Source organism: Polypterus senegalus, chromosome 14, assembly GCF_016835505.1.
Source record: "Polypterus senegalus isolate Bchr_013 chromosome 14, ASM1683550v1, whole genome shotgun sequence".
NCBI classification, from domain to species: domain Eukaryota; kingdom Metazoa; phylum Chordata; class Cladistia; order Polypteriformes; family Polypteridae; genus Polypterus; species Polypterus senegalus.
In genome coordinates this window covers 98,950,560-98,972,639 of record NC_053167.1, presented here as the reverse complement: position 1 = coordinate 98,972,639, position 22,080 = coordinate 98,950,560, and the positions used below count along the sequence as shown (strand labels likewise).

Here is a 22,080-nt window from a genome sequence, read left to right as displayed (position 1 = left end):
CTTTTTTTAAGACATAACAAAAACAGAAAACAAGGACACTGAGACTTTAAAATAAACTCAAGTGAACAAAGCAATTTGGACTTCACCGATGATGCTCACATTTTGACTCTTTGTGAAACAGATCGTAAGTATGCATTACAGTTGTGACACCCTGACCCATAAATGTACCATAACTCTGCCTTTAGATGGCTGAGATGGAGAAAATAACAAACATGTGCAAAAGCCAAAACAGTTCCTTTGGATGTCCCCAGTTTGAAATCAGAAACTGGAAAATAAACTTCAACAATTTCAGTGAGTAACACACATTTCTAGACACTGACTCAACACTTGTAGTAACTATGGCCTCTGTCAACTACGTATGTTGAGCATCTTTAATATGGTCTGCAATGCAGCACATACAAGTATTGCTAAGAAACAGCACAGAATTATGAGTCAGAATTATGTATACTGAAAATATTTTAGATTTTGATAAAATCTTCTACACACGTTATTGATTGTACTTTGAATAATTTTCCACCTCAACATTTATTTCAATTCTATTCTGCTGTACACAGTCATATTGTCAGAAGATATAACAGACACTATCGAATTGCGGTGTTCAAAATTCTGAAAGGAATTAGTGCAGTGGATCGAGGCTGTTAAAGTGAGTTCACCAAGAACACAGGGTTACTGTTGAAAACTTGTTAAGAGTAAATTTCACACAAATGCTAGGAAGTTTTTCTTCACAAAGAGAACCAAAGAAACGTGGAACAAGTAGTGTGGTAGATCGTAGGACAAAGCTTGATTTGACTCTGTTTTGGAGGAACTAAGTGGACAGGATTGTGGAGCTTTGTTGGGCTGAATGGCCTATTCACTTCACATTTTTTTCTAATGTTCTATTAAATAAAGTCATAGCTGCTAAAGCCTCAGAAGAGGAGTATCATCAATTTAAAAGAAGAATCACATTAAAAACAATGTTGAATTAGCTACAAAATAAAGTGCAATATTATATTAAAAACGTCCCCATTAAAGTATAATAACAAAACCATTGACATTTGCTTACTTTGCTCCACCCGCCTCTGTACAAAAAGGGAAGTACAAATGCAACAGCAGTGAGAAGTACCGTGGAAAGCATTAATATGCGATGAACCTGTCAGAGATACAGAAAATGTCAGGCAAGGCAGAAAGTGTCTTTTCAAAAGTTAATTTAAAGCAATTTAGCATGGCACAGATGAACCATGGAAGAACCAGAGAAATGAGAGAAATTGCTACAGGTAAAAATAATAATAATAAATTTAAAACCAGAAAAAACTTTTTAATTAATCACATATTGATAAACAGTCAAATGAAAAACGACTGATGATGAATGATTGGTGGCTTGTAATGTTTAATATATCACAACAACTGGTTAGTCCCATAGGGGCTACCAATCTGCTTATTCCTCCTGGTCCTGAACACTGAGTACTTTTAGAAGAACTCAACTAACTGTAATGCTGTTTATTTAAAAGGTATAGAAAGCAACATAAAAACTGAATCTATCAAATGAGAAATTATTGTACACTATAAGGTTCCAGAACATTTTATTTTAAACTAAAGAGGAGTACTAAATGTTAGACAAAACAGTCGCAATTCATCTTCTGAACCTGCTATTTCCAGTAAAATTGCCTTATAACAATAGTTGAATCTCTCACCTGAAACCAGACCTTCTCTCCAAGTATTCTACTCTCAGGCCAAACTGGTTTGAAGAAACGTGCAAGGATAACCCCGATACTGACTGTTGTTATCCAGGCAATTAGCATGAAAGCACCTTGAGGTTAAAGAAATTAAGTAAACAGTGTCTTAGTGATATATTAACAGGTATTATATGAAAATAATCTGCTTATTTTCTGAGAATAAAAGAGACAACACTAGTAAAATAATTTTCAGTCTTGTAACCTGTTGTAAAGGAGCTGATGAGTTTCAGCAAAAGTATGTATTATACCCATAAAAAATAAATATTAAAACCACCATTTTAAATCAAATTTTATATCACACTCCTTTTAAATAAACATTTAAACTCTCACATTTCATTCCAATCCAATATGTTTCAGTTAATTGTAATATATGCACCAGGAGTTTCAAAATCAGTACTGGAGTATTGCTTAGACAGTGGGTTTCCATTACAACCAATCCCACCGAACTGCAAGTTAGGACCCTGTTTAACTGTTTTTTTGGATATCTGCACTCAATCTGCGAATACAGATTTATTTAATTCATTATGTAATTTTTCAAACACTCTTCTTCCAGCGCAGGGGTCATGTAGGACCAGAAAGTACCCAACAGCATTGGTAGCAAAATGGAACCATCAGCAAACATGTTAACCAAAAATGTTGCATTATTATCACGTAAACCTAATTATTATCTCAAAGTTTAATAATGACCAATTGTTTTAAACATCTTAACAGAGAAGTACCTTAACATAAGGACGAAGGAGTAAAAGTAGGTGGTGAAATTGTGAAGGCACTGAGTTTTACATGCTGAAAGGACTCGTTGAACAGATGAAATGTATGGTAGTGTAGGAAGAGTGTGGGATGATAATAAATACCAAGAAAGCAAAATCAGTGAACATATTTAAGGAAGTGAGGTACAATGAACAGTTGTGACAAAAAATCTAAATGGAAGATGTGCAATGCTACTGAAGTAAGTAATTAGCCATTAAAAAAATGCAAAAAAAAAATGGGGAAAAATCGTTTCAGTGACTATCCATTAAAAAGTTAACTATATAAACCCACTTTTTTCCTTTACAGTGTTTTTAAGAAGGTGCATGTCTCCAATGGACATTACCTCCTGCCCAGCACCGAACCCATTTCTGTACAATGCATGCTCTCTTTGTAAATAATCACAGCAGAAAGACAGTACTTAGAGAGCAGAATTAATGGAAGGATTATAAATAATCAGAGAAGAAAGACGGTACATACAGTAACTTATTCAGACCATCAGGTTTTAATAAATAAAGTTTAATCAAAGAGCCCCAACTTGTTGCCTAATAGAATTTCAGGGAGACAGGAAAGTACACTATGCAAGGGCTGCAGAACTAAGAAAGCAAATAGGGAGTGTAAAGAAACATCCAGTACAAGATTGGTTGCAGTGAAAAACCTGTCAACACTCCAACTCTCCAGAGCAGACATTGGGAACTCACAGTATTCAATCAGTTAGTCATTATTTTATTTAGCTCATTCTCAAAAATTCACAAGATACTATACAAATAAAAGAAAACTGAATACAATGCAATACAAGTATAATACAGTAATGTGCACTAAATTCACCATGAAGTTTAATGAGGAGTGGAGAGCGAGAGCCACTTAGCATCTCTGGAGGGCCAATGATTAACTTCTTCTCAGATGAAATCAGTGGTTGACGTTGGTGCCTGTGAATCGAACCTAAAAGAATATCAGGAAAGTGTTTGGTAAGCTCATGTCCAGTGATCCTATATATCCATACCTCATTTTGGTCAAAGTTTTTTCTCTTCAGATTTTAACTTTGAGAGAGTTGTCAGGATTAACTCTTACCATAACATTATTAAAGATTCATGAAGTTAATTCAAATCATCCTAATAGTCTAAGTGGTTGAAACCTTAGTCTTTATTAAAACCCACTCAACAACTGGGGATGGGTCCGCAGTACTACCTTTTCATTTACAAATGTCAATTTTAAACAAAATGATCTCTGTCAACACTAGCATTTTAATATGGTTTATGAAAGCTGCCCCATCCACACTAAAACAACCGATAACATGTGATGTAGATGTTCGCCTACACTGAGCATGCACACATGTGCAGAAAATTCCTTGAAGGTATGATAATGTCGCGGGCCAGGGGATTTACTAAGAATGATAGCGACCAGTAAATTATTCACCTTTTTTGCATGCATACAGCATTTAAAATGTACAAAACACAATTTAGATGCATACAGATTTACATACAGATAAGCAACACAATAAGTACCATGAAAAGCAATTCTTCTTTGTCCGCTATATGGGAATATGAATTTTTTTTTCCTATGAAAGGTGACCAGTCAGTGAATGAGACATTGTAATTAGCAGGATAAAATCAGTGAAGCGTTAGGTAATAGGTAAGAACAAACCAGAGCACGACTAGAATCTGGGTTTTTAAAGTCTAAGTTTTTACCCTTCCACATTACAATGCTGTGCTGGCATTTTCAGATATATACATATCTGGAAAGGGGTTTTTAAAAGTCTGTTTTTGGTGGTTAAATATGATGGGGTAGTGTGGATGAAAGAAGAAAAAGGGGACTAACCTCTGTCATGTTTAAACAGAATTTAAAGCAGAAGGAGATATATCAGAATTTAATTGTGTAAAAAAAATGCATGTTTTTTAAATAGTAGTTTATAGTATAATATAGTTAAAAATGGAGCTCTTGTAGTTATCATGTACTTAAAAGAATGCTTGTAGTGTCTGAAATAGCCTTCAGAACTATTACATTCCCACTCAAATGATACAAAAACTGCACTGATTGATGGTCTATTTTAGTTGTTGGTTGTGGAGGGTCTATGAATAATTATACTTTACTCTTCTTTAAAACATACATTTTTTTTTTAATAACTGAAAATCCATGTTGAAGTACCCCAATGAGCACAAGCAGATAAAGTGACAGCGACTTCCTGGTCTCATGACTCTGCTGGTGTTTCAATGAATTGTATTGTCAATTGGTTTTGCCATCAGGAGTGGTTATCAGGTATATAAAACAGGAAAATATATCAATTAAAAAACCTCTGTCAAGGTAAATCGGAAACAGTAAATTAATCAGTAATTGAGTTCTTTTAAAAGATAATTTGGAAAATCTACCAATACTTTTTTTTTTTTTTTTTTTAAAAAGGGGAGTTTTGAAATTTCAAAAATGTGTACAGCATGCTCGATTTGAGGTATCTCAATGAAAACTGAACTTTTCAACAAGTTTACTTGATGAACAAGTATATTAAATTTTAACAAAACTGGTCCACTGGAAGCCAAATTGTTTCATGGTGTCAGATGGATGAACAGACAGTCAAACAAAGAGACATCCCGACAACAATATGTGTGTTTGCATTTTATTTGAACACATCTAAAATGGACAAATCAGGTCTCATGAAATTAACATTATTGTTCTTAACCTGGCAATTTGATGTGTGTAACATTCATCAAGCAATGGAAATTTGTTTTCAGGAGTCATCCCAGAGCAGGTATTCCCAAAGTTGGCAGGGAAACCACTTAACAGTGTTTAAAGTGGCAGTAGAGGAGAGTTGCATTTCTTTTAACAAAAATACAAAAAACAATTCACACTCTAAAACTTCTTACCATGTTCAGCTTGTCCATCTGCAAAAAATAAGAAATAACTACTATCCAAGGGGAATCTATCATTGTCCAATATAATTTTAATGTCCCGTTTAAAGGTACACTGAATGATGCCATCTGAGTATCTCCATGATTTATCTGTCAGATGATCCTATTAAAAAAGGTGACAACAATTAACATTTCAATGTCACATTATAGTTATATGACAGTCCATTAAGCATAAAAATTGTGTTTATTAACTGTAATCTTTTTATAATTGTGTACCCTGACTACAGTGTGTGTATATTGCTACATTATGGTCAAACTACTACACATTCTGTATTATAAAATCTAATACAGTCGATTCCTGTTAATCGGACCACATCGGGACGCGATCATTTTGGTCCTCATAACCAGCTGGTCCGATTACACGAACATGCCCTAAACATGTGCAACCAAGACGGGATGTGCTATAAGTAACATATTAAAATGTCATTATGACTTTTATTGTGCTGCACACGTGTATGGAGAACGTAGAACAAGAACTACGTACATGTACATGTACGGTTGCTTACAACTTTGTTTATTGAAAAAGAAATCTACAGATTCTTAAACGATCTACATGACACTCAGCATGCGAAGCACAATAAAAAAGGTTACATTACCAAATTCCAGTCAATGTTTGAAGAACTTGTCTAGTGTGATCTGATGATCTGATGCATTCTGTTTACGCACTGCACTTGTTTACGCTCGACTTCATGTCCTAGGCTAATGGATGGTCCGTTTTAGGAAAGAAAGGGCAAGCATGTTCACCCCCACTGGTTTGCACTTGGTACAAATTTTCCGATTTCCTGACCTTTGATAAAAGCATAAATTCTCCTGGGGAGCTAGGGATCCTCCCGATGTCGCTGACCCGCTATACATCCGCTTTCCGCGGGTGACTTGTGGCTTCTTTTTCTTATTCTCTGTCATGTCCGTTTAAACGGAATTTTGGTCCAAATAAGCGAACAATATTAGGCTTATGTAATATGATCTGTTTCGGTTCTTTAGGATTCGGTCCGAATAAGCGGCTGGTCCGATTAACCGGTGGTCCAATTAACCGGAATCTACTGCACTTGAAAACTTTATTAAATTAATGTAATTAATTTTTAGCTGTTCTTTGCTGCAGGAACTCATCTTTGAGTTCAGCATGGGGAAAATTTGACTAATTCATGTAATAGCCAAAATGGTCTGAAAAACTTGTTTGATGTTTTCTTTTTAGAAAAGAGGAAAGGTAGGAAAGCCAGGATGTGTCATTTCTGTTTTCCCCAACTCTCTGTCCACACTGCACTCACACTTTTATGCCTTAAGTAACCCAATTTGGCAGGATACGTTGTATACGTCAGGGGTTCTCAAAGTCGGTCCTGGGAGCCCACTGTGGCTTCAGTTTTTTGCTTCAACCAGATTCATAATCAGTGACAACTGCTAACACTGATCTCAATTAATTAGCTGTTTTTTTCTCTTCTCTTATCCTACATTAAGAAAGCACAGAGGAATGATTTTTACATTTAGTATAAGACATTTTCTGTGCAATTTGCTTTCTTCATCGTATCTGAATAATGACAGACAGACACCCAGGCAAACAGCACAATCGTGAATGGCTGCAACAACTTTAGTGTTAGACCCACTAATTAGAAAACAATGGATTAATTAAACAATTAGAACACCTGGAAAAATAGAATGAGCGTTAAGATGAAAATATTGTTAAAAAAACAAAACACATTATTCCCATATAATTGCTTAGTACATTTGAATATATATACAGTATATATATTTTGTACCAAACTTTTATAGTTTTCTAATTTCTATATTGTTCTCAAAACACAGAATCTAGGCAATAACAGTCCACTTAACTAGCCCAGGATTCCAATTAAAAACAGAAGCTGGTTGAAACAAAAACCCGCAGCCACAGGGGGTTCCCCAGGACCAACGTTTAGAACCCCTGGTATACGTAATTATCTATTAAAGGAGGAACCAAATCTCAGCCAGGGAATCCACACTCCATTGAGCAGTTTAAGAAACAGCATTGTTAATGTTCTAAGAATTCAGTTAATTTCACATATGTTAAAATGTTTATCAAAATTTTCTCGGTTTGAAACAAGAAAAAGGCTTTGAGCTCAGCAGTGAAACAGTGTGGTTACATTATACTGTACTAGCACTCAGATGTATAATTACACTCTTCCACAAAATCTTATTTGCTTCATGTTTTCTCTTTTACATAGTCATGATGACTATTGAAAAAATAGGAAAAATTATGCAAGGTGTTTCAGTGGTAACTGCTGCTGTGTCACCACTTCAGAGTTGCACTTGGTACAAATTTTCCGACTTCCTGACCTTTGATAAAAGCATAAATTCTCCTGGGGAGCTAGCTTACATGCTATCTTAAAGTTGAAACATTCTCACCATGGTGGAGGTTTGTAGGCTTTCCCTACAAAGACATGCATCGTTGACAAGTGATTCTAAACTGGCCCAGTGTGAGCGAGTTTAGGTGTGTGCATGGGCCTGCTCCACAATTGACAGAAGTCCTGTCCAAACTGGTTCCCAATTGCACCTCATGCAGAGAGGACAGGCACTGGATTGGCAGGTTAGTAAATTGATGAATGGACTGCCCAACACTATACTCCCAACATTAATGCAGGTTAAGACACACATCTATATGTGTGACACAATATCAGCTACACATACATACACACATACATATACAGTCTGTGTATGGGAAAAATGGAGTTTTTAAAAAGCGATGAGACACTGTCTGCATATCCCACTAGTCAAAATTACTGATTCACTTTACTTCAACAGAGTCAAGCAGGTAAGTTGTACCACTATTTATATTTGTTTCTTTTTGAACTTCATTACACAACCAGCTTTTTATCATCAAAAAAAAAAGATCACTTTATTGCTTAATCTCAGCAAACCCTAAGAATAATCCTTTGTAACTGATTCAGTTAATTTTAATATAGCCCCTCTTCTCAAAATACAGAGCCCATACACAAAGCCAGAATTTATCCCCTTCATTGATGAGGAGTAAGCAGTCCTAGGTGGGTAGCCATTCTAATGGAAGGTTCTAAACAGATTACTTTTTGTCAAGTAACTGCCAGAATGTTTCCTTGTGCAAAAAGGGTGGCTGTGTGTTCCTGATCTGTTCATTAGCTGGTTTTAAGCAAGTAGTTTGAAACGGACAGGCTGACATTTCTGACTGCCTGCTGTTCTTGGGGTCCTTAAAGGTGAGGTTAACTGGTTTACAGAGGTACTGCTTCTGGCTTAAAAAAAAAACAAAAAACACTGAGGTTATTATTTTTCTGGCAATACCAGCCAATCATAGTCTGTTGCTACTTATACTGCCAGCTTTTATTTCAACTGAAAATATTTAGTGCTTATCTACAACACAAGTACAAATCAATACTGTATATAATACACAGAACAGTGAACTGAGTCAAAAAGTTTACAGGACACAACATGCAAATTTAGATTGCTTGGGAAGCAACAACTGTTACAGCTTAGAGGTTTCACCATTTTTAAATTCTCGATGCAGTATTAAAAATGTTTTGATATCCCTACAACATTTTTTTAAACAATCTGAATAAATGTATTTCTGTGTTTCTCTGTGATTATGTTTAGGTGTGTCTATGGTAAAATGTTTGTCGACACTGTAACACGAGAACAAATAGATTAGTCTTAAAAGCCAATTACGTTTTGGGGGAATGTCAATTATTCAGCCTCAAACACTTAAAAAGTTCACATTTTTAAAGCCACTACCAACAGCAGCAAAACCAATGCTCAGAAGTTAACGCAATGTGGCCTGCGCATTTAGGAGAAGAAAGGAGGAGAGGTTGGGAGCTTGCATTGATACAGCACCATACCACACCCATTACACGATGAAGCACCTTAGGATCCCAAATTATGACCAGAGCACAGTCTTGCAAAAGGTGACACCTCAGCACCACACTAGTTTGACTTTGAAAAAAAGACCTTTTTGAATTTTGAGCTCAGTCCAAAGCTTGAATGTTGAGCTTTTATAGTTCAGAATTTTTAAATGAAGTAATCATATTGTATCTTGCATATATTTTGGTAAATTCATAGCTTATATTGTACTTGCATCTATTCCATTTTAGTTCACAAGCATGTTTCCCCTAAGAATTTTATTTTAAAGTATTTTACTGAAAATACATATGTTTTAGACATTGTGAGCATACAATTGGATTACTTTAAATGTAAATTATGTGACAAAAGTAATTTTACATTTTTTCATGGATGTTTTCATATTGTTTGCTGTTCTGCAGCTATTGTGAACACAGACTTTGTTATCTTCGTGATGAGATTTAAAATTTGTCTAGGCCACCAGTACAAATTATAACATGCAAGTGACATAAAAATGTGTCATTCTTGGGTGGAGAATTCCTTTCAATTTATTTTGCCTCTGCTGAAATCTGACTACTGTTCGACACTACCGCTGTAATGCATAGCTCAAAAAAACTGGGACACTGTATAAAATATACATAAAAACAGAATGCAATGATTTGCAAATCTCATAAACCCATATTTTATTCACAATAGAACATAGGAAACATGCTATATCTAGTGTCCCCGTTTTGGATTTTTATGCTGTACTTGTGCATTTCAGAACTAGCAACCTGTAACCTACCTGTGAAGCCATTACAGGATGAGTACGGCCTGCATCTGATGCTGCACTAATGTCAATATAGTCCCCATCCCGAATGCATATATAAACATCATCATTCCCCTAAACCAGAGAAATAAACATAAAAAATTTAAAGTTAATTGAAAACATAACATTTACATCCACAAATGCACTACTGCAATAAAATTACTAAATTAGTAATTTCAGTCAAAAATCTGAAGGAAGATCAAATATTTAGCATTGCTTTTATGTACTTGGAATGTAACTACATTTTGATTAGGAAAGATTCTATACAATAATGTCATAAAAACCACTACATTCATTTTAAATCTTTAAAGAAACTGGCAATAATATAATAAGATAAGATAATTAGAACAGAAATTGCCAGAACTCACATACCATCCATTTATCATGAGAGAAAGCAAAGGCCACATAACCCTCTGCCGGGCCACTCATTTCAAACAGCGCAGAAGTGTCCTCCTTTGTGAAGGACAGGAAGAAGCACTTTGTGTCCTTTTTTGGGTCACAACCTGCTGGGTCCCGCAGGCAGGATTTTGAGGTTCCACATCCCTGGGCGCTAAACTAAAACAAATATACAGGAGAGAAAAATAAATTCAAGAAACTCCAGATTAAAACATAGTATTCATAAAAATGACTGTACAATACTTGTAATTGAAAGAAGTGTCACTGTAGCAGCTGTGTCTTAAGACCAGGCAGACTCCTGGATTGTGGGCATCAGTATGATCAGAAACAATAGACTTGAGGCTCAACAAAAAGAGGCTAAAACACACCTAGAAATATATTAATACTAACTCCTAAATAAACACACATCAGAAAATCTTAAGGCCAGGTTAAAAAAACATATACTTCAAATTAATAATGAAATAAGTAACAGTACAAAGATGATCCATAAATCAATTTTCATATAACCCATTTTGGGGCTGTTGTGACCAAACCTTTTCCCAGTATCATTGTGTGTAAAACAGAACAAATTCCAATATTTCGTATTAATGATGGTAATTATCATTTTCATAATAATTACAATATTTTGGAAATTGGAAACACACAGTTCTACAAGTAAATAATCACTCAGATACAAATGCACAGAAGGGGCATTTTGTCTTTTCAAAATCAACAAGGCCCTTAAAATGACCAAAACTTACCGGTTCCTTCAGAACAGAACTACTTGTGGCGGTTTTTTCTGTTGTTACTGTTTTGGATGTTAATTGTGTAGGGTAGGTTACATTTCCTTGAGTGATTACAGGGCCAGGCACTTTTACCCAGAATGTATCATAGTACCGAACAACTGTAAACCTGGGAAAAAAAAATAAAAAATTAAAACTTTTTTCATACATCTGTATTTTTTCTTCCAGGAGTTGTCCAGAAGGCTGAACTTTTTCAACTATCCTAAATAATGGCAGAATCATGAGTGAAGAGTTTCTGTAGTATTCCTCTGTGTTCCATTTCTACACAAAATTTCACATTTCAGCAAGAAATAAAATAATTCTATTGGATAAGCAGTTGAAAAAATGTGTCCAGGGCAGAAAAATGTGACCATTACATTATAATGGGGTTCCTTTAGCAAAGAATACAACCTTATGCAAATGGGGTCTCTGAATTGCTAAAGGATACAGTGAGCAAGAAGTTTCCAGAGGGTTTGGTGGTGAGCAGTACGAGATAAGGGGAAAGCTGAAAGACTAGTGTATAAAACAGGAAAAATTACTTTTAATGATGAAGAAACATTAAGGTATTAGGGAAGAAGAGGCAAATACATGAGATATATTTTTCCCTTGTACTCCTAGTTTGGTGAATATGAAAGGGTCTGATTCATGTTTGCCTTGGGGATTCAATTGTAGTGTTGTGGATAAAAGAAATACATTTCTGAACCACTTAATTGTGAAAGTGAGTTTAACTACTTTGAGGTGACAGAATATGAGTATGTGTTGGATAGAAAGAGTACAACATCAAGAGTACAACATCACATTGTGAACATCATCACAATGTGCAAGCAAAGTGTGTCATTCAGGTCTGAGACTCCAAATTAACCTTGAAGACCCCTTGAAAACCTCAAAAACAAAAGTGCAGTTTGGGTGAAAAAAACATAAATAAATAAAGACATGTTATAGCATTATAAATAATTCACCGTCTAATACTGTGTTTGAGAGAAAATATTACAGAGTAGAGAAAGGGCTTGGCAGGCTAGACAATGATAGGTGCTTGAGCGGCTGCAGTCTATCAGGAAGGAAAGGAAATTTTGAGAAAGACAATAGGGACTTCCATAGAAAACAAATAAGTTGGAGTATTAAGTATTAAGCCCTGCATGGAACATTGCTTTGCTAACTAGTGTTTTGGCTGGGAACAATGTGAGGCTAGCTTTATCTTCTTCCCAGTTCATCCCTCCACCCCCTCCATCTAAATAACAATAGATAAATAGAATAGTTTACCTTTATATTATAGTTGAAAGCACCATCTTAAGAGTCTATTGTGACAGATTCTAATCACTGCAACTCTGAATCGGATTAAGTAGGTTCAAAAACAGATAAATGGGTGGATGGATGGAAAACATATATCAGGGAGAAGTCTTTTCTACAGGGAGTGCAGAATTATTAGGCAAGTTGTATTTTTGAGGATTAATTTTAATATGGAACAAACACAGTGCTATCAGTCAATCCAAAATGTTAATAAACCTGAAACCTGAATGTTTCTAACGGAAATGTGAGTGTGAACATCATCAGGGGAATACATATGTCGCACAATTATTAGGCAACTATTAGTGTGCAGATTTATTATGCAACTAAAGGAAAAATGAAAATTTTCCCATCTCACTTGTTTATTTTCATCTGTTATAGTGAGAATAATAAACAAACACCTCAAAATTTACAAATAAACATCTCTGACATTTCAAAAAATAAATCAATCAATCAATGACCAATATAGCCACCCTTCTTTCCAATAACAGTCATAAGCCTTTCCATTCATGGAGTCTGTCAGTTTCTTGATCTGTTGACGATCAGCTTTTGTGGAGCAGTGACTACAGCCTCCCAGACACTCTTCAGAGAGGTGTATTGTTTTCTCCCCGTAAATCTAGCGTTTAAGAAGTGCCCACAAGTTCTCGATAGGGTTTAGGTCAGATGAGGAAGGGGCCATGTCATTATTCCTTCATCTTTAAGGCCTTTACTGGCTGGCCACGCAGTGGAGAACTTCGATGCAAGTGATGGAGCATTGGCCTGCATAAAAATCATGGTCTTTTCCTGTATCACTGTTTGAAGAAAGTGTCTTTGAAAAACTGGCAGTAGGTTTGGGAGTTGATTTTGAGTTCATCTTCAATGCAAAAAGGTCCAACTAGCTCATCTTTAAAAATACCAGCTCATACCAGTACCCCACCTCCACGTTGGAGTGGAGCTCTGTGCCATTACTGATCCACAGGTCCATCCATCTGGTCCATCAAGAGTCACTCTCATCTCATCGGTCCATAAAACCTTTGAAAAAATCTGTCTTCAGATATTTCTTGGCCCAGTTTTGACGTTTCAACTTATGTTTCTTGTTCAGTGGTGGTTGGGTTTCAGCCCTCCTTACCTTGGCCATGTCTTTGAGCACTGAACACCTTGTACTTCTGGGCACTCCAGGTAGGTTGCAGCTCTGGAATATGAAAGTACTGGAGGATAATGGGTTCCTGGTAGCTTCACGTTTGATTCTTCTCAAATCTTTGGCAGCTAATTTGCATCTTTTGTTCTCAACACGTTTCTTGCGACCCTGTTGACTATTTGCAACAAAATGTTTGATGGTTCTGTGATCACACACCAATATCTTAGCAATTCCAAAAGTGCTGCATCCCTCTGAAAGACTTTTACAATTTTTGACTTTTCAGAGTCAGTTAAATCTCTTTTTGGCCCATTTTGCCTGAGGAAAACTAGCTGCCTAATAATTCTGCACACCTTGATATTAGGGTGTTGATCTCCTTAGGCCACACCCTCCCTCATTACACAAATACACATCACCTGACGTGCTTAAATCCAATAAGCATTCAAGTTAATACAGCTTGGAGTTGGAATATACGATTAAAATGATGATATGGTCAAAATACTCACTTGCCTAATAATTCTGTACTCCCTGTAGTCACAGTTGTTCTTATGTTTAATTTTATTTCAGATAAATACAAAGTACATATAGTGATGTGGGTCACAGACTTGCACAAGAGAGAATTTAAAATGTTCTATATTTCTGCATAAATATGACCTAAAACATCATCAGATTTTCACTCAAGCCCTAAAAGCAGATAAAGAGAAACCAGTTAAACAAATGAGACTAAAATATTATACTTGGTCATTTATTTATTAAGGAAAATAATCAAATATTACATATTTGTGAGTGGCAAAAGTATGTGAACCACTGCTTTCAGTATCTGGTGTGACCCCCCCAGCCCCCCTTTTTGCAGCAATAACATTTCCAGTAACTTTTGATCATTCCTGCACACCGGCTTGAAGGAATTTTAGCCCATTCCTCCATATAGAACAGCTTCAACTCTGGGATGTTGGTGGGTTCCTCACATTAACTGGTTGCTTCAGGTCCTTCCACAACTTTTCGATTGGATTAAGGTCAGGACTTTGACTTGGCCATTCCAAAACATTAACTTTATTTTTCTTTAACTATTCTTTGGTAGAAAGCATGACCCACCTTCTCTTGAGATTCAGTTCATGGACAGATGTCCTGACATTTTACTTTAGAATTCTCTGATATAATTCAGAATTCATTGTTCCATCAATGAAGGCAAGCTGTCCTGGCCCAGATGCAGCAAAACAGGCCCAAACCATGATACTACCACCACCATGTTTCACAGATGGAATAAGGTTCTTATGCTGGAATGCAGTGTTTTTCTCCAAACATAACGCTTTTCATTTAAACCAAAAAGTTCTAGTTTGGTCTCATCCGTCCACAAAACATTCTTCCAATAGCCTTCTGGTTTATCCACGTGATTTTTAGCAAACTGCAGACAAGCAGTAATGTTTTTTTGGATTGCAGTTGCTTTCTCCTTGCAACCCTGCCATGCACACCATTGTTGTTCAGTGTTCTCCTGATGGTGGACTCATGAACATTAGCCAATGTGAGAGAGGCCTTCAGTTGCTTAGAAGTTACCCTGGGGTTCTTTGTGACCTCGCCGACTACTACACGCCTTGCTCTTGGAGTGATCTTTGTTGGTCAACCACTCCTGGGGAGGGTAACAATGGTCTTGAATTTCCTCCATTTGTACACAATTTGTCTGTCTGTGGATTGGTGGAGTCCAAACTCTTTAGAGATGGTTTTGTAACCTTTTCCAGCCTGATGAGCATCAACAACTCTTTTTCTGAGGTGCTCAGAAATCTCCTTTGTTCATGCCATGATACACTTCCACAAACATGTGTTGTGAAGAGCAGACGTTGATAGATCCCTGTTCTTTAAATAATACAGAGTGCCCACTCACACCCGATTGTTATCCCATTGATTGAAAACACCTGACTCTAATTTCACCTTCAAACTAACTGCTAATCATAGAGGTTCACATACTCTGCTAATTCTCGAGTTTCTAATACTCGATTATTTTCCTCAATAAATAAATGACCAAGTATAATATTTTTGTCTCATTTGTTTAACTGGTTTCTCTTTATCTACTTTTAGGACTTGAGTGGAAATCTGATGATGTTTTAAGTTATATTTATGTAGAAATATAGAAAATTCTAAAAGGTTCACAAACTTTCAAACACAAGTGTACATGATTGAACTGTTTAAAATTACAAAGGGAATTAATCGGGTGGATCCCAGCTGTTGCTATTAAAATCAATTTCTCAATAAGAACACAGAGATATGTTGGAAATTTAAGCATAGAATTTGTAAAAAAAAAAAACAAAAAAACAAACAAACAAAAAAAAAACACGTTTTTCCACACAGCAAGCCATAGACACATGGTATATAAAAAAAAAAAAAAAAAACAAACATCTGGTACATAATAGGACTTTAGGGACCTTCAGAACTCTTCAAGCTTTTTGGGCTGAATGGCCTGTTCAAGTCCAAATTGTTCTAATGTTCTGCAAAGATGCAGAGAGATGCCCAGAGAGGTACTGCTGAAGAGATGGTGGTCAGGCTACAAAGTAAATTTCATGGCTGTCAGGTCTCTTATGTATAACTTGGAATCTAGAGTATAATACTAAGTAAAGTATCTGAGAAGCAGGACTATTGGTGGACACAGTTTTTCAATGGAAGAATAATGGAGGAAAATAGAAAACAAGATATGAGTAGAGGAAGAAAAAATATCCACAGCAGCACGTAGGGAAAGCAAGTCCCAAATACACAGGAATTTCATTGTTGTACAAAGTTGATTTGCTGCATTAAACCAGCTCAGCAGTTAAATAAAGAATCCTTTGTATTACGTGGCAGCCTGGCACCAATGAATGATGGTCAAAATGCCCATTATTGCATTTATACTGTATAGTAATACCCCAAAAAAAAAAAAAACATGATTTAAAATAATAATAAAAGTGGCTTACAGGAACTGAACAGAGGAAGGTGCACTTGCTGGTACATTCCAGATAATTTCAACTTTCATTTTTCCTGATTTACTGGTATGGCTCACTGCTGAACCCTAAAAATTAACAAAGAAAAATACACATCGAGTCACATGAACAAAACATTATTATATTCTGCATATACATTCCTAGGCAGCAAAATAAATTAAATTAAATTAACAAAAAAAGTACCAAAATAAAAGGAAACTGCTTTGTCGTCCAGCTTGTCTCCAGAAATGCCTTCTAAAAGTAGCATAATGAGATTTTTGAATTTATGCTGTGTAAAGGTTACTGTAACAATAAGAAGTGTGGTTATGATACACACAAGGTCGGATTACAGCATATTTAACTGACTGAATTAAATTTATGTTAATGAAATTTAACCCACTGGTACGAGATATCCTGAATGACAGTAATGGCAGCCTGGCAGAATAGTAGTTAGTGCTGCTGTCTTACAAATCTAATAAAAAAAAATAAGGATGTGGTGGGGGGGAGGAGAAAAAAAAAAAAAAAAAAGAAGAAGAAGAGACTGTACTGGCCTGGCATAAGTGAAGGAACCATAGAAAGTTGATTCCTGCCTTACACTTGACTGTGCTGGTATAGGCAACTACCAACACTCTTTTAAGGTGAATGGGTTCAGTAAATGGAGGGATGGGCATGGATGAATGAATGAACAACTTTACGAAATAACCGAGCATGTAAATTTCAGGTTATTTGTTCACTCCAGTTCCCTTTATTTAGGATGCATTCTGATGAAACACTAACATTTCATGAAAAATAAAAATCAGAAAACATTTACATAGCAAGGCACATACAAATAATAAAACATAACATTGGCATGGGAGTATATTTAGCTAAAAAAAAATGCAAACTTGACATATTTTGATAAACAATGAGCCAGAAACCAGCTTAGCAATATGGGACTGGTCATTACTTACTGAAATGAATCAGTGATTTAAAACATGGGGAAGATTAACTGAATTATAGTGACACATGTGGTTTACAAAGTGGTCTGTCGGCTCATGCAAGAATGTATGAAGTCAACGGTGTGATCACTGGTTGTGGGAGACAGATCTGATGTAGTGGTTAAGCAAGTGGGTGATACAAATCAGACCATGACTGGAAATACAGTATGTGTGGAATAAAATATAACTTATTCATGCAGACAAGACAAATAAAGCTTATGACACTAAATGATATTCAATTTGAAAATCTTTCATTTCTACACTCACATGTGGTGGTCCAGTAATAAATGAAGTGTTGCATATGGGGTAAACATGTGGGTATGAACATGAAGAGAACGTACAAACACCACACCAAGAGACAGAGACTATGACAAAAACTACAATATTGCCTCCTAGAGCTATGAGAAAGCCACTGCACTAGCACTTTGTTCTATTTAAAATCTTTAAATTTCTATTTTTTAAAACACATTTTGCGTTATCACAGCAAACATTTTATTCCCAAATACAGAGATACAGTCATACCTCTGTACCATCACAGGTTAATCGCTGGGAGATGGCTGGATTGACAAGCGTAAAAGAGCCAATGGTATCACTGCTAAGATCTGCCGCATCTCTTGCTTGGATAAGAAACCCTTCAAAGGAGGTTGTTCCAGAAAGAGTTACTAGGGAAAATGCAAATAAAAAATCCTTTAGGAGATGACAAATATTTTAAAGTTATTACTTTAGTGTTTAATTCTTAGCAGTTTTAAAATGCAAAGAACAAATTTATCTGTAAATCATTAAATTAGGTATCTGTAAAGGATAATTATTGTACTACTGTATTGTCTTTTGTGACAAAACTCTAAATAAAACCTATGACAGAAAATATTTTAAAAAGTATAAAATTGTATACAATTTCCATATCTGGTTTTGATTACGCTTGGTTTTATCAGACAAAAGCAAAACCAGATAGTAAACCATGTAGTGTAGTAAGTTTCAAGTAATATTAAACTTACAGGGAGTGCAGAATTATTAGGCAAGTTGTATTTTTGAGGATTAATTTTAATATGGAACAAACACAGTGCTATCAGTCAATCCAAAATGTTAATAAACCTGAAACCTGAATGTTTCACAACGGAAATGTGAGTGTGAACATCATCAGGGGAATACATATGTGCGCACAATTATTAGGCAACTATTAGTGTGCAGATTTATTATGCAACTAAAGGAAAAATGAAAATTTTCCCATCTCACTTGTTTATTTTCATCTGTTATTATAGTGAGAATAATAAACAAACACCTCAAAATTTACAAATAAACATCTCTGACATTTCAAAAAAAATCAATCAATCAATCAATGACCAATATAGCCACCCTTCTTTCCAATAACAGTCATAAGCCTTTCCATTCATGGAGTCTGTCAGTTTCTTGATCTGTTGACGATCAGCTTTTTGTGGAGCAGTGACTACAGCCTCCCAGACACTCTTCAGAGAGGTGTATTGCTTTTCTCCTCCGTAAATGTAGCGTTTAAGAAGTGCCCACAAGTTCTCGATAGGGTTTAGGTCAGATGAGGAAGGGGGCCATGTCATTATTCCTTCATCTTTAAGGCCTTTACTGGCTGGCCACGCAGTGGAGAACTTCGATGCAAGTGATGGAGCATTGGCCTGCATAAAAATCATGGTCTTTTTCCTGTATCACTGTTTGAAGAAAGTGTCTTCAAAAACTGGCAGTAGGTTTGGGAGTTGATTTTGAGTTCATCTTCAATGCAAAAGGTCCAACTAGCTCATCTTTAAAAATACCAGCTCATACCAGTACCCCACCTCCACGTTGGAGTGGAGCTCTGTGCCCATTACTGATCCACAGGTCCATCCATCTGGTCCATCAAGAGTCACTCTCATCTCATCGGTCCATAAAACCTTTGAAAAAATCTGTCTTCAGATATTTCTTGGCCCAGTTTTGACGTTTCAACTTATGTTTCTTGTTCAGTGGTGGTTGGGTTTCAGCCCTCCTTACCTTGGCCATGTCTTTGAGCACTGAACACCTTGTACTTCTGGGCACTCCAGGTAGGTTGCAGCTCTGGAATATGAAAGTACTGGAGGATAATGGGTTTCTGGTAGCTTCACGTTTGATTCTTCTCAAATCTTTGGCAGCTAATTTGCGTCTTTTGTTCTCAACACGTTTCTTGCGACCCTGTTGACTATTTGCAACAAAATGTTTGATGGTTCTGTGATCACACACCAATATCTTAGCAATTCCAAAAGTGCTGCATCCCTCTGAAAGACTTTTTACAATTTTTGACTTTTCAGAGTCAGTTAAATCTCTTTTTTGGCCCATTTTGCCGGAGGAAAACTAGCTGCCTAATAATTCTGCACACCTTGATATAGGGTGTTGATCTCCTTAGGCCACACCCTCCCTCATTACACAAATACACATCACCTGACGTGCTTAAATCCAATAAGCATTCAAGTTAATACAGCTTGGAGTTGGAATATACGCATTAAAAATGATATGGTCAAAATACTCACTTGCCTAATAATTGTGCACACAGTGTATATCCAAATCCATAAAGTGTACAGTCCTGTCTGATTGTGATATAAAACTAAACTCCATAGTAGCTCTTTAACCACACCATAATTACTAAAACTGAAACTAATAGATATAAAATAAAATAGAAATGCCTTTGTGAAATAAAAACTAAATTAAAACTAAAAATACACAATGAAGGAAAACTAAAACTAAACTGAATTTCCAGGTAAGGCCAGAAAAAATATTGAAATAAAAACAAAAATAAAAAAACAAAACTATAATAACCTTACTCCAGTGACTCTCGCAGAAAAGAGTACGAGTATGAGTACGAGTGGGCAAAGGGACGAAGCAACAGGGAAATATGTCCAAAGTGCTCGCTAAGTGCTGCGTCTGCAAGCGGCAGTCTTTTTTTTCTGTTCTAGAATCGAGGTGTGCCTTGGGATTTTTTGGGTTACAAAAAGTGGGCCACCACAGAAAAAAGGTTGGAAAACATTGTATCTACACCTTTGCTACTGGTATGCTAAAAAAAGACCACTGTAATTGCTATTTCGCTTAAAAACTAAACACAGTGCATTACTTGGATGGTTATGTGGCGTTCTTTGCATAAATTAGTAGATACTACAAACTGGAATAATGGTTAGAGATAATCATTACACTTCTATTTTGTAGAATTGTGCCGTTATACAGTGCATCCGGAAAGTATTCACAGCGCATCACTTTTTCTACATTTTATTATGTTAGAGCCTTATTCCAAAATGGATAAATTCATTTTTTTCCTCAGAATCCTACACACAACACCCCATAATGACAACATGAAAAAAGTTTACTTGAGGTTTTTGCAAATTTATTAAAAATCAAAAAATTGAGAAAGCACATAACTTTCGTCAACTTTCCCAGGCCTAAAATAAATAAGGCCTGTTTTCCTAAACTGCTGTTTGTGATTAATCTCATTAATAAGATACAATTAATTTCCTATTAAGAAAATCAAGTTAGATCAATAAGACTTTTACAAACATGTTTTTAAAAGATGCAAAATATCATTATCTTCTTCTTTCGGCTGCTCTTGTTAGGGGTTGCCACACCGGATCATAATATCATCTAATCATCATTATTATGAAAGTCCCAGATAATATAGGGATAATTAATAATAAGATTATATCTAGATATAATTTTTTCCAATATACACCTGTGACATATTCAATTGCTTGGACATCATTTATAAAGGCATACACCTGTGTATAGAATGTTCCACAAATCACACTGCCTGTCAGGGCAAAAACCAAGCCCTTAAGTCCAAGAACTCCATAGTCCTCCGTGATCAAGTTGTGCTGAAGCATAGATCAGGGCAAGGATATAAAAGCATAAAACCTAAAACTACGAGCCAGGAGCACTTTGTTATCTCCAGATAACTTTATTATCTCCGTTTTGAATGAAAACATGAGATTAACTTTTTTCTCTGTCATCACTTACAAAGTACATTGGGTGAGTAAGATATAAAAAATGTATAATTTTTGAATGGAGAATTCCTTTTAAACTATAAGCAAGAAAAAAAAACTCATGGTCATGAGAAGCCATAAAATATGTGATCTGGTCTGAGCATGAGAAGAGAACCAAACCTGAAAGGCAAAAATGGAAAAATTCCCACCTACCCATACACCCACATGCTAGGTCAGTTTAGATTTACCAATTAACTAAATTCACACAACTTTGAGATATATCAGAAAACTACAAAGTATATATATATATATATATATATATATATAAAATATAAAAAAAGGACACACAGTAGCATCCACATAAAGTCCTAGAACTATTACATACTAAGTTTCAGCTTCCACTGAAGGCCCACAAAAGGATATTCTCGTAATAGAAAATCAGTAATTACAATATTCCAATAGGAAAGTTCCAGCTACGATGTCAATCATGCAGTACTGTGGGAAGCACTTTCTCATCTAATCTTATTATTTCTACCGCTTTCTCTGGTTGATGGATGATGCAAGCCCCAGCTTCTCCATCTTCAGCAAGTGTCCCTGACTCGTCTCCTTTCACCGAAGACCCTCCAACTAGACAGCATTGTGTGGCAGCTGGACTATTTCTTGAGTCAGTTTG

At 35.8% G+C, this 22,080-nt stretch overlaps 1 protein-coding gene across 1 annotated transcript in view; it reads right to left on the bottom strand.

Annotated features, from left to right (window-relative positions):
• frrs1a (ferric-chelate reductase 1a) overlaps positions 1-22,080 on the bottom strand; it is a 70,543-nt gene that overhangs the window by 5,959 nt on the left and 42,504 nt on the right. The window contains exons 3-11 of the mRNA XM_039734523.1: positions 17,989-18,128; positions 16,484-16,578; positions 11,129-11,279; positions 10,365-10,547; positions 9,969-10,067; positions 5,312-5,459; positions 3,285-3,398; positions 1,671-1,786; positions 1,043-1,129 (exon numbers count right to left, since the gene is read on the bottom strand). Of these exons, the coding sequence (XP_039590457.1) occupies positions 1,043-1,129; positions 1,671-1,786; positions 3,285-3,398; positions 5,312-5,459; positions 9,969-10,067; positions 10,365-10,547; positions 11,129-11,279; positions 16,484-16,578; positions 17,989-18,128 (1,133 nt within the window). The remainder of the gene's footprint in view (positions 1-1,042; positions 1,130-1,670; positions 1,787-3,284; positions 3,399-5,311; positions 5,460-9,968; positions 10,068-10,364; positions 10,548-11,128; positions 11,280-16,483; positions 16,579-17,988; positions 18,129-22,080) is intronic.